The 12,862-nt window shown below is 40.8% G+C and overlaps 1 protein-coding gene across 6 annotated transcripts in view; it reads right to left on the minus strand.

Moving 5' to 3' along the window:
- The window catches only part of LOC122560122 (DEP domain-containing mTOR-interacting protein-like), a 101,894-nt gene that overhangs the window by 75,718 nt on the left and 13,314 nt on the right, over window positions 1-12,862 (minus strand). For 4 of the 6 annotated variants that reach the window (XM_043710379.1, XM_043710382.1, XM_043710386.1 and 1 more), the window contains exon 1: window positions 2,273-2,554. The exons of 1 other annotated variant lie outside the window; for it this stretch is intronic. In XM_043710379.1, the coding sequence (XP_043566314.1) occupies window positions 2,273-2,358 (86 nt within the window). In that variant the 5' untranslated portion in view covers window positions 2,359-2,554. Of the gene's footprint in view, window positions 1-2,272; window positions 2,555-12,862 lie in introns of those variants that run through there. One more of the 6 variants, XM_043710380.1, reaches the window with a different exon arrangement.

The raw sequence follows: 12,862 nt of genomic DNA on the forward strand, positions 1-12,862 counted from the left end.
GGGGAGGGGGGGGTTGGGGGGGGGGGGGTGGGGTCATGGTCGAGGGGGCGGTAGGAAGAGGTGTCCTCGAGTTTGCGTTTGGCTTCAGCGGTGTAGAGGTCAGTGCGCCAGACTACCACTGCACCCGCTTTATCTGCTATCAGTATATGTCCAGTTGCAGTAATTATTCCATGTTTTAATGGTTATCTCCTGCTGTACCATGACAGCAGAAGAATAAATCACACTTAAGTTTAATATTTTGGCATTTATAAGACCACATATTAATATTGCACTTTTGATGCAGTAAAATGTTATAAGGTTTTTTGCAGGAGCATTATAAAAGGAAATTTGACGTTGTAGATTAGATTCCCTACAGAGCGAAAACAGGTCGTTTAGCCCAACCCCCCCTCCCCCGCAGAGTAACCCACCCAGACCAATTCCCCTATACTTATCCCTGATTAATACACCTAATCTACACATCCCTGAATACTATGGGCACTTTAGCATGGCCAATTCACCTGATCTGCACATCTTTGGACTGTGGGAGGAAATTGGAGCACCCAGAGGAAACCCATGCAGACACAAGGAGAGCATGCAAACTCCACACAGGCAGTGGCCCGAGGAAAGAATCAAACCCAAGTCCCTGGTGCTGTGAGGCAGTAATGCTAACCACCGATCCACCATACCACCCTTGAATTGAATTGGAGATATTAAGAAAGATGATTGAAAGCTTGATCAAAGGTAGATTTCAGAGCTGTGGTCAAGAAGGAGAAGCTATGAAGTATAAGAAGAAGATTCCAGAACTCATAGGTGTGGTAACTGAAGCCAGTTCAAATGGTAGAATGATTGCAACAGAGATAGGCAAGAAGCCTGAGATGGACAAGCATAGAAATCTCAGGAGGCTAGAGAGCTGGAGGAGGTTATGGAAATAGAGAAGGATGCTTCAATCGATGGATTTGAAAACAAAATTGAGAATTTTAAAATGTAGGTCTGCAAGCACATGGGCAATTTGTAAACAGGTCCTGGATACAAGCAGAGTTTTTGTCAAGCTCAGGTCTGTGGAATATAGGTAATGGGAGGTCAGCCAGGTGAGTTCTGAACCACAGGGCAACGCAACATCAAGGCCCGCCTGTAGTGCACTGTAATGTTCTATGTTCTATAGTCACACACAAAAACACAATGGAATGGGAATGTGCTTCCTGGTTAGAGCAAAGGCAAGGTTGGACAATGTCACAGGTTAGACATAGGTAATCAAGTATATATGTGATGATAAATTCCTCTTCGATTAAAATTGTCCACAGAAATTGAAAATGATCTGGTTCAGTTTCAAAACATTGATACAGAGGGATGGCATGAGCAATTGGGCAACAGAGTTCCCAATATTTAGCTGGAGTAAAATTTCTGTTCATCCAACACTAGGTGGATAAGTAGTGTGACAAATTAGAAACTCTGTCAAGATTGTGTGTAGTGGTATAGCTGGACAGAAACAAAATGTAGAAGAGGAATAGGAAGGAACCAAGAACAGTATTTGGGAGCCTTCAGACTTACCATGAGCAAAGCCTTTGTTGATCAATCTCGCTGGTGGGAAATTATAGCATGATGACAAGGGCTGCACTTTCTCCCGTCAAAATAGTATTATAAAAACTCATAGGGTTAGTGTAAGTGCCATTCTGTATAAGAGACATCTAGTTCACTGTAATTACAATGAAGCCTCTGACACAAGATTCATAACTAATAATACTGTACTTAGACATTCTCGTATTTTTCCAAGACACCATGAATCCAATCTACCAGACCGTTCTAAATGCCTACGACCATATTTTTAGGATGCAAAAATTGACTCGCCTCTTCGCTCAGCTAATGATAGGTACATGGTAATCATTTTAGTGGGAGGAAATTGGGAGTGCTGTGATTAGAAGCAAGTGTATAATGGAAGTCGTATCTCTAAGCAAAGCGTGCTACTTTTCCTGCTGCATTTCAGTGCATCCAGTTACAGAAATAAATAAACAGTACGCTGTTTCTTTTAACATAAACTTAAAAGACGTTTTCAAACAACGGGAAATCGACCTATGGGTCATTGTTTTTATGGGAAACAGTTTTTTTTAAAATCGGGTCTCAAAGGGAAGGATAACATGCATCAGAAAGCCAACCACTATCAGATTCGCAAATCGTTGCAAATTTAACTTGATGGTTACACGTTTTCCAAGCTTATATAAAAAAAATGCGTTGGGATTATCCACAGATAATAATAGCATAGTAATACAACGCTCCGGATAACACGCTGTCTCTTTACCTTAATTGCTCGCCTGTAATTAGTACTTCAGCCTTGTAATGCCTTTCAGTCGCTTTCTTTTTCACGCTGTTCTGAAGACTTTCCATATTTGAAAGAAATCTTCTTTCAAGTTGGCCGCCTGCCTAAACTCCGTGCTGTCTGCACCTGCTGGCCCTGGCCAGACCCAGGAGCCCTGGAATCCTAGCCTCCTGCGGTCAATCTCACAGACTGCTGAACCGGTTGCTCAATCATGACACTTCCAAGCAGAGTCCCCAACATTCAACTTCACCTTTCCCGGATTCTGCCCTCTCTCGGTCTGTTTTGTATCTGGGAGTTGAACAGATTGTCGCTAATTGAAAACATACTGTAATCTGATCTGTTATCAGCAAAGAACCGAGATTAGCAGCAAACAGGAGCATGTGTTATAAAACAGGCAACACCATTCGGTCCAATTTTGCCTACAAATCATACCACCTTACAGAATTATGTAAAGACAGACACTTTCTATATCGACAACTGCGCCAGGCACAACCAGATGGATCCATTTTGACAGGCAGGGTCCCCTCAAGAGATTTTTGAGACCAGGATGGTCAAGCGCTAGAGCGTTCAGGCAGACATTCCACAAAAAAACCCAAACATTTATGGCAATCTACACTTTGGCATGTTTCACATATTCTTCAATGTGTTTCCCTATAAACTACAAGGCAGAACATTCCATACACCTGACAAAAGTCCATCTATCTCCTTCCATCTCACTGACAGATGGCTTTTTCTCGTGGTAAGGAATGTTCATAATGCCACGAGCTGGAAAATGTTCCATTTCAAGAATCCAGAAACATTAACCACATTCCGTTCGGAAATGGGACACCAGATGCTGCAGAAAAGCTTCATCTACTCTGCACCGGCATGTCCTAGCTCTAATCTCAGGTGGTTATATTGGTGGTGGCAGAATAGTCAAGAGTTGATATATAACATCAATATATGACTGGAAAGTGACGTTACTTTGCTTGACAACCATGCAGTGAAAAATAAATAAATCCCAAATATCCTTGAGTAGACCCCATGGTGAGTTGATTTGTTTCTGCGCTCAATGCATTTAGGCAATGCCACACTTTGGCACTTCCTTCCAACAACACTCATTCCCAGTTGTCTCTGAGATACTTTGACAAGTTACATGAAGTTTCAGGACTCATGCCATGAGAAACTGGACTGAGGCCATTCTGACTCATTCCACTTCTGGTTCATTAACAACAGAGATACTCATTTCACCAGGCTATGTTGCATTTGAACTCAAATCCCAGAGGTAAAATGCCTGTACAGTATGTTACCTACAGCATCATTCAATTACTCTAAGCTGTCTAATTATTTCCACACCATTACAAGGAAGATCACTCAAATATCTTAATGTATTATTGTCCCCCCTTATCCATAATTTTGAGTGTCCTCTTTGTGGAATTGCAATTCCAACTTCAAAAAATTTTAGGAAACAGAATACAAAATTGTATTTCCTTCTTCCTTTCTGAGTTTCTTTGTTACTGTCTCCTGCTGACTTAACACAACTTAATTCAGTACAACATGTATGCAACTCTGCTTCGCATATAGCATTATTAGCATTCTGTAGAAATTGTACTGAAATTTGGATGTCTATGTCATACCTTTCCTTAGTTTATCTTAAAGTGTGACTCAACAACCTAAATTCTGGAAGGAAAATGTAAAAACAAATCTCAGTGTTGGATACCTTAAGCACTGAGCAGGCATATGTCCAGAGCATTGTTGATTTAATGAGACCAGAAAAAAAATTGAGCAACGTTTAAGCAGATCAGTGCAAAGTGGAGGGGGGTGAGGGAAGATATTAAAAAAGAGAGATAAAGTTACATTTATCTTAAAATGGTTTAAAGGACAAATGATAAGATTGTTGTGATGATATTTCTATCACATGACAAATAATAACCATAATAATGACATACTAACTAAAAACATGATGAAGGGCATGTGTAAAGCTAAGCTAGCAGGGGTAAATTATGTCTGAAATGAAAACAGGAGAAACTAGTAGAACCCAGAAATCTGAATAAGGAAACAAAACTAGTCAGAGAAAAGCATCATAAACATCTTCCACTGGCAAAACACAACTGAAAATTTTCACAGCAATCACCAATTCTTTGCCCTCTCCCATTTTATTTCTCAAAACAAACACATAGAAGTTCCATTTAAGTTCTGTGGTGATTATAGTAAATTAAAATGGTAAAGCACAGGAGTCTTAAAGTCATAATTGCAGACATAATTGGAATTGTAAGGTTCGTAATCACCTGATTATCATTTATAGAGCTGTTAACATCATAAAATGTCACAGGGTGCTTCGCAAAATTACAGATAACAAGCTATAGAAAATTACACCAAGAACGATGACAAAACTTTTGATCAGGGTAAGGACAGTTGGAGGATAATCAGGAGGAAAATCAGACGGGAAAAAAAGGTGAGAGAAGATAGCTTTGGTAAATAGGGTTAAAGAGAATCCAAAGAAATTGCACAAATACATTAAGGGTAAAAGAGTAATTCGGGAGAGAATAACAGCCTGTAAAGATTAACAAGGCCATCTTTGTGTGGAACCACAGAAGAAGGGTGAGATACTAAACAAGTATTTCGCATCAGTATTTACTGCGGAGGAGGGCATGGAGGCTAGAGAACCTGGGGAGATAAACAGTAATTGCAACATTTAAGAGGCATTTGAATGGGTATATGAATAGGAAGGGTTTGGAGGGATTATGGGCCAGGTGCTGGCAGGAGGGACTAGATTGGGTTGGGATATCTGGTTGGCATGGACAGGTTGGACCGAAGGGTCTGTTTCCATGCTGTACATCTCTATGACTCTATGACTCTATAAGTGTCCATATTACAGAAAAGGAGGTGCTAGAGGTCTTAAAATGCATAAATGTGGATAAATCCCCAGGACCTGATCAGGTGTATCCCATAACTTTGAGGAAAGCCAGGGAAGAGATTGCTGGTCCCCTGAGTGAGGTATTTGGATCATCAACAGCCAGGTGAGATGCCGGAAGACTGAAGGGTGGCTAATGTGGTGTCACTATTTAAGAAAGGTGGTAAGAAAAAGCCAGGAAACAATAGAATGATGAGCCTGACATCAGTGATGGGGAAGCTGTAGGACTGGATTCTGAAAGACAGAATTGACATGCATTTCGAAAGACAAGAACTGATTAGGGAGAGTCAACATGGTTTTGTAATTGGGAAATCATCTCTCACTAACTTGATTGAGTTTTTTGAAGAAGTGGCAAAGAAGATTGATGAACGCAGAGCAATAAGCATTGTCTATATTGACTGGCAAAGCTTTCCACAAGGTTCCGCATGGCAGACTGGTTAGCAAGGTTTGATCACACGGAATCCAGGGGGAGCTAACTAATTGGATACAAAATTGGCTTGAAGATAGGAGACAGAGGGTGGTGGTGGATGGTGTTTTTCAGACTGGAGGCATGTGACCAGCAGTGTGCCACAAGGTTCAGTGCTCAGTCCACTGCTTTTTGCCATTTATATAAATGATTTGGATGTGGACATGGGAGGTATGGTTATTAAGTTTGCAGATGACACCAAAATTGGTAGTTTAGTGGACAGTGAAGAAGATTATCCTAGAGTACAATGGGACCTTGATCTAATTGGCCAATGGGCTGAAGAGTGACAGATGGACAGTTCCTTGAAAGTGGAGTCACAGGTAGACAGGGTGGTGAAGGTGGTGTTTGGCACACTTGACTTCATTAATCTGTGCACTGGGTATAGAAATTGGGATGGGAATGTGGGGACTGCAGATGCTGGAGATCAGAGCTGAAAATGTGTTGCTGGAAAAGCGCAGCAGGTCAGGCAGCATCCAAGGAGCAAGAGAATCGACGTTTCGGGCATGAGCCCTTCTTCAGGAATTGGGATGTCATGTTGCGGCTGTACAAGACCTGGGTGAGGCCACTAGTAGAATACGGCATTCATTTCTGGTCTCCCTGCTATAGCAAAGATGTTGTTAAACTTGAAAGGGTTCAGAAAAGATTTACAAGATTTTTGCCAGTGTTGAAAGGTTTGAGCTATAGGGACAGGCTGAATCGGCTGGAGCTGTTTTCCCTGGATTTTGGGAGGTGATCTTATAGAGGTTTAAAAAATCATGAGGGGCATGGATAGGGTGAATACCCAAGGACTTTTTCCCATGGTAGGGGAGTCCAAACCTAGAGTTATACATGGCCACACTTACAGTCTTATCCAATTCCTTAAGCAGATCGCACTCAGATCTACTATTTGCTCAGGGATGGTGAAAGAGAAAGGAATGATTGAACTAAGCAAATGCAACATTTAAGAATAAAACTTCAGATTAGAATCCCCAAAATATTAGTCAAAATCTCAAAAAATAATAGAATTTGCCTAATACAGTCACAACAAATCTTCATTCACATTTTCACCATCAGAGTTGAGGCTATCAAAAGTTTAACTTCTGATAATGGCTAATCACCACCTTTAAGTTGATGGGCCCCAATCTATATCGTAACGACTTGTGTCTCTTTTTTTCTAAACATAGGAGGATGCTTATGGTCAGTCATGGACAATGGCTAATACTGTACAGATCTGCATCTAATGAATGTATAATTTGTAAAAGAATGTATAGGGATTCATAAAGAAACAGGAAATTCTTTACACAATAAAAATACTAGTTGAAGGTCACAATTTTGATCTCACCATTAATACACCTATTAACAAGACAGCAGCATGCATTCAAGGGTCAGAAGATAATATATTATTGGTTGTGAAGGGTGCCTTGTAAATGATTATGTACTTAGTCATTAATTTTTTTATATCCATTTGTCCTGTGTAAGCTTGCAGATTAAACTATTTAAGTACAGCATGTTCCACTGCTGGTTATGTTTGATTCTGCCTGCTAATAGAGGCTGGGCTTGTTGCCACCCAAATCACTTCAAGGGTTAATGAGTTTTAGCCAGAGATAGTGGGTCAGGAAAAGTAAGTGCTGTTGCAGTTCACTCGGGACAAAGAAAGGCTCGTAGGCAACATGATTGTGCTAAGAGCAGTTACAGAACTGGAATTATCCCAATGTAGCTGAGCTGCTGTATTGACTATGCCTGTGTTTAGATGCTGCACCACAGCCTGGCCAGAACAATGGGTTTCAGTCTCAGAAGTTGTCAGCTCAGCTGGAAATGTCTGAGAAGGCAGGGTCTGACAGCTCAGGGTAATTCAAGGGTAACACCAGTTCAGTGAAGTTAGTTGTTTAGTGAAAAGCTAAAATTGTGCTGGTCATTAATCACTTGCGAGTAGTCTCCGGAATTGGAGAATGCAGTGTGAGGAGAAGAGATTGAACAATTGGGACATAGCAATCATTGAGGCAGTATGTATTGAAGTGGTGTTTGAGGAAGCTGAGGTTAAATCTTCATAAGTGAAGAATTTCAATCCCTTATGAAGGAGGCAATGTTTTAATGAGATTTGCAGGGTCAAAACAATCAAGGTGTGATGCTGAGAAATCTATAGGATTGATCTTGACTACGACATTTTCAATTTGATCCCACAATCAATAGATGAGATCTAAGCTCTGCAGTCCTGCCATTTCTGGTCATGAATGGTAGTGGACAATTAAACAACTCACTGGAGGAGAAGGAGGCTCCTCAAATATCCCCAACCTTAATGACGGAACAGCAAGCACATCAGTGCAAAAGAAAAGGCTGAAGTGTTTGCAACAATCTTCAGCCAGAAGTGCTGCATGGATGATCCATCTCGGCCTCTTCCAGTGGTCCCCACCATTAACGATGCCAGTCTTCAGTCAATTTGATTCACTCCACATGATATCAAGAAATGGTTGAAGGCAGTACAAAGGCTACAGGCCCTTACAACATTCAAGCAAAAGGACTGAAGTGTTGCAGAACCTGCCGCTCCTTAAGCCAAGCTCTTTTAGTACAGTAAAAACACTAGCATCTATCCGACAATGTGGAAAATTGCCCAGGTAAGTCCTGCACACAAAAAGTAGAAAGTATCCAACCTGGTCAATTATTTGATTATCAGTAAAATGATAGTGTCGTCAACAATGCTATCAAGAAGCACTTGCTCAACAATAACCTGCTCAGTGACTTCCAGTTTGGTTTCTGCCAGAGCTACTTAGTTCCTGACCTTATTACAGCTTTGGGTTCAAACATGGACAAAAGAGCGAATTCTAGAGGTGAGAGTGACAGCTCTTAACATCAAAGCCACATTGAATGTGGCATCAAGGAGTCCGAGCAAAATTGGAATCAATAGATATCAGAGAAAAATTCTGCATTGATTGAAATAAAGCCTCACACATCTGTAGATGGTTGTTGGAGGTCAGTCTTCTCAACTCCAGGACATCTCCTCAGGGTAGTGTGCTAGGCCCAATTATCATTAACTGCTTTATCCATGACCTTCCCTCCATGATTGGGTCAGAAGTGGGGAAGTGCCGATGATTGCTTAATGCTCAGCACCATTCATGACTCCTCAAATCTGGAGGCAGTCCATTTTCAAATGTAACAAGATCTGGACAATATCGAGGCTTGGGCTGACAATTGACAAGTCACATTCGCACCACACAAATGCCAAGCTATGGCCATCACCAATAAGAGACAATCTAAACACCATTCCTTGACATTCAATGGAGTTACTATTACTGAATTCCCACTATCAACATCCTGGGAGCTACCATTGATCGGAAACTCAACTGGACTCACCACATAAACACAGTGGCTATGAGAGCAGGTCATAGTGTCCTCCTGACTCCCCAATGCCTATCTATCATCTCAAGGCACATATCAAGAGTGTGATGGAATATTCCCCACCTGCCTGGATAGGTACTGCTTCAACAAAAATCAAGAAACTTGACACCATCCAAGACAAAGCAGTCCACTTGATTGGCATTATATTCACTCCCTCCACCACTGATATCAGTAACTGCAGTGTGTACTATCTACAAGATACACTTCAGAAATTCACCTGAGATCCTCAGACAACACCTTCAAAACCCTACTTTTCCAACAGAGTATAGCAAAGTTTATTTTAGTTTAAACCTGTGAAAACTTATGGATGGACCAGAAGACATAGGAGTAGGGACAAGCCATTTCACTCTTGGAGTCTTCTCCATTATTCAATTAGGTCATGGCTAATTTATAATCAATTCCACTTTCCTGCCTTTTCACGTTAATCCTTGATCCCCTTTACAGATTATAAATAGAATGTACTTAACAACCCAGTCCCTACAATCCTGTGGTAAAGAATTCCACAGATTCACTATTCTCTGAGGGAAGACATTCCTTTTCATCTCTTCTTAACTGGGAAACCCTTCAATCTCAGATTATGTCCCCTGGCACGAGACTCTCCCATAAGGAGAAACATCTAGCCTGTAAAGCCCACTAAAAATCTCATCTGTTTCAATAAGGTTGCCTTTCATCCTTTTAAACTCAAATGAACATGGGTCCAGTTTACTCAGCCTCTCCTAATATGAAAATCCCTGCGTAATCAGGATCAGCCCTGTGAACCTTCTCTGGACTGCCTCCAACACGTTTCCTTAGTTAAGAGGGACAAATGCTTTTCAGTGTGCTAGGTGGGTGTAACTAATGCCTTGTATAATTTTAGTAAATCTTCCCTATTTTTATACTTATTCTCATTTGAAGGCCAACATTCTCTTCGCCTTTTCTATTACCTGAACATATATGCTAAATTTGTGTGATTTATGCACGAGGACCCCAAATCCCTTTGTGCTACAGCCTTCTGCAGTTTTTCTCAATTTAAATAAGATCCAGCTCCTCTATTCTTCCTGCCAAAGTATGAAACTTTGCATTTTCCCAAATTATATGTCATCTGCCAAGATTTTATCCATTCACTTATTTATTATGCTGAACAGTACAGCAGAGGAAAAGGTCCTTCGGCCCACCATGTTGCACTGACCATGTGCTGGCACACAGTCTGTATCCCTCTATTCCCTACCTGTTTATGTGTCTAATGTGAAACATATAGTAGAGCAGAACTGATCAATTAACTAGGAATAGGGCCCAAAACAAAAGCAGATGAATCAACAAACAAATTTAACAAGTATAAGATGTACATATCTCAATAAAACATAGGCTTTCAGTTTTTAAAATCAGACAGGAAGAAAAATAGTAATTTCCCAAATGTTACAGAAACAAAACCCATGCTATTTTCACTGAACTTGTTTTTAAAGCGCTCTGTCGACTCCCTGTGTCATTCTCACCTCTTGCCTTCTCACCTATTTTTGTACTATCTCCAAATTCGACAGTTGTACATTCACTTCCTTCAGAGAGTCAGTGAACGCATTTGTGCCATCCAGATATCCCATTCTGACCTTGTCCCATTTGCCAGCTTTTGCCCTATATCCCTCTAAACACCTTCTACTCATAGACCCATTCAGATGCCTTTCAGAATATTGTAATTATTCCCACCTACACCACTTCCTCTGGCAGTTCATTCCATTCACGCATCACCCTCTGCGTGAAAAGATTTCCCCAGTAGAGCAACACACAGAAAAATCGAGAAGGACTGAAAAATCACTTAGTACTTTTCCAACTCTGGGTATAGTTGACTTGTGCAAACTGAAAGTGTGGCACAAATATTCAATGAAAACAGCTGTGCTTTGACATGGGGAAGCTGCACCTTTTGCTGCATTGGCTACTGAATATATAACTGAATCATCAAATGTGGAGGAAAGTCATAGTAATTTTCACATTTTGAATTACTGATAAGAACGGATAAATATGAGTGGGCTACATCAAAAATGCCAAATGTATGCTGGTGAATACATGCTAGACACAGCCCCAGCAGAATCAATCATTCTGGAAGGAATTGAGTTTGTATAGCAGCATCACATTTGGTTTGTAATGTTAAATTAATCTTCTTCCTTACTATTAATATAGAAGACACAAGTTACTCATTATTGCTTTATTTCATCAATTATTTGACACTTACTGTAGGTATTGGGTCAGTTGGAAGGTAGTGTTTGCATTGGTGTTTTAGAAACATTATTTGTTCTTAAATATTGTAAAATCTGTTGAACTACAGATCACTTTTGATTCCATGCATAATAAGCTTTCCTTGAGAGTGCTCTATTACATCTGACTGGATTCATTATCAAGGAGGCAAAAGTGAGTACTGTAGATGCTGGACATCAGAGTCAAGGTTAGAGTGGTGCTGGAAGAGCACAGCAGGTCAGGCAGCATCCGAGGAGCAGGAAAGTTGATGTTTCGACCTGCTCCTTGAATGCTACCTGACCTGCTGTGCTTTTCCAGCGCCACTCTAATCTTGACTCTCGATTCATTAACAGCCTTCGCCTCCTAATTTAAAGGTGCAAATTGCTGCTGCTTCCAAATTGCTCTCAGTCTTTGGAAGGTAAGCATTGAGGGGGTGTTACCTGGGAGTGGCAGTTGGTGAGCATGTTGTATATAATCAGCCTAAGCACAAATGAGAAGAAATTATTGGAAACAATGTAAAGAGACAGGGTAAAATGCCAGTTGGAAAGACACAGATTAATCAAGCATAATTAGCATGAATTTATTTAGGGAAGATCATGTCTGATGAACTTGGTTCAATTTTCTGAGAAAGTAATAAGGAGAATTGATAAGATATTGATGTGGTCTACATGGATTTTAGTAAGGCTTTTGGCAAGATCCTATGTGGCAAACTGATTAAAAAGTGAAAGTCCATGGTGTCGGGGGTATGTAACAAGCTGAATACGAGGTTGGCTCAGTTACACAAAAGAAAGAATTGCTGATGAGGTTTTATGTAATAAAAAGGTTGCTTCCAATTGAGTTCTGTAGGGCTTAGTACCAATTCCCTTTCATGTTGTGGTATATCTTAATGATTTAGACCTAGATGTAAAAGTATGATCAAGAAGTTTGAAGACAATATTAAAAACTGACGGCACAGTTGCTAGTAAGGAGAATATTAATGGATGGATCGGGCACGCAGAGAGTGGCAAATGACATTCAAGCCTACGTGAGATGATGCATACTGGAAGGTCAAACAAGTCAAAGGAATATATACTTATTGAGAAAATATAACATGGTACAGAGTAAGAGAAACATCTTGGAAATAGCAGGTCAAGCAATAACATGGTTAAGACAACATATGGAATCCTTCCCTCCATTAGCCATGGTATAAGAAATAAAAGCAGAAAAGCAATGCTGGAACTACATAATTGATTAATTAGGCCAAAACTTAGCTACATCTGCAGTAGGCATGAATAGAGTAAGAGATGGAAATGTGTTGCTGGAAAAGCGCAGCAGGTCAGGCAGCATCTAGGGAACAGGAGAATCGACGTTTCGGGAATTAGCCCTTCTTCAGGAATGAGGAAAGTTGGTCCAGCAGGCTAAGATAAAAGATAGGGAGGAGGGACTTGGGGGAGGGGCGTCGGAAATGTGATAGGTGGAAAGAGGTCAAGGTGAGGGTGATAGGTCAGACTGGGGTGGGGGCGGAGAGGTCGGGAAGAAGATTGCAGGTTAGGAAGGCGGTGCTGAATTCGATGGATTTGACTGAGACAAGGTGGGGGGAGGGGAAATGAGGAAACTGGTGAAACCCGAGTTCATCCCTTGTGGTTGGAGGATTCCT

The sequence above is a fragment of the Chiloscyllium plagiosum genome, chromosome 20 (genome assembly GCF_004010195.1).
Source record: "Chiloscyllium plagiosum isolate BGI_BamShark_2017 chromosome 20, ASM401019v2, whole genome shotgun sequence".
Lineage (NCBI taxonomy): Eukaryota > Metazoa > Chordata > Chondrichthyes > Orectolobiformes > Hemiscylliidae > Chiloscyllium > Chiloscyllium plagiosum.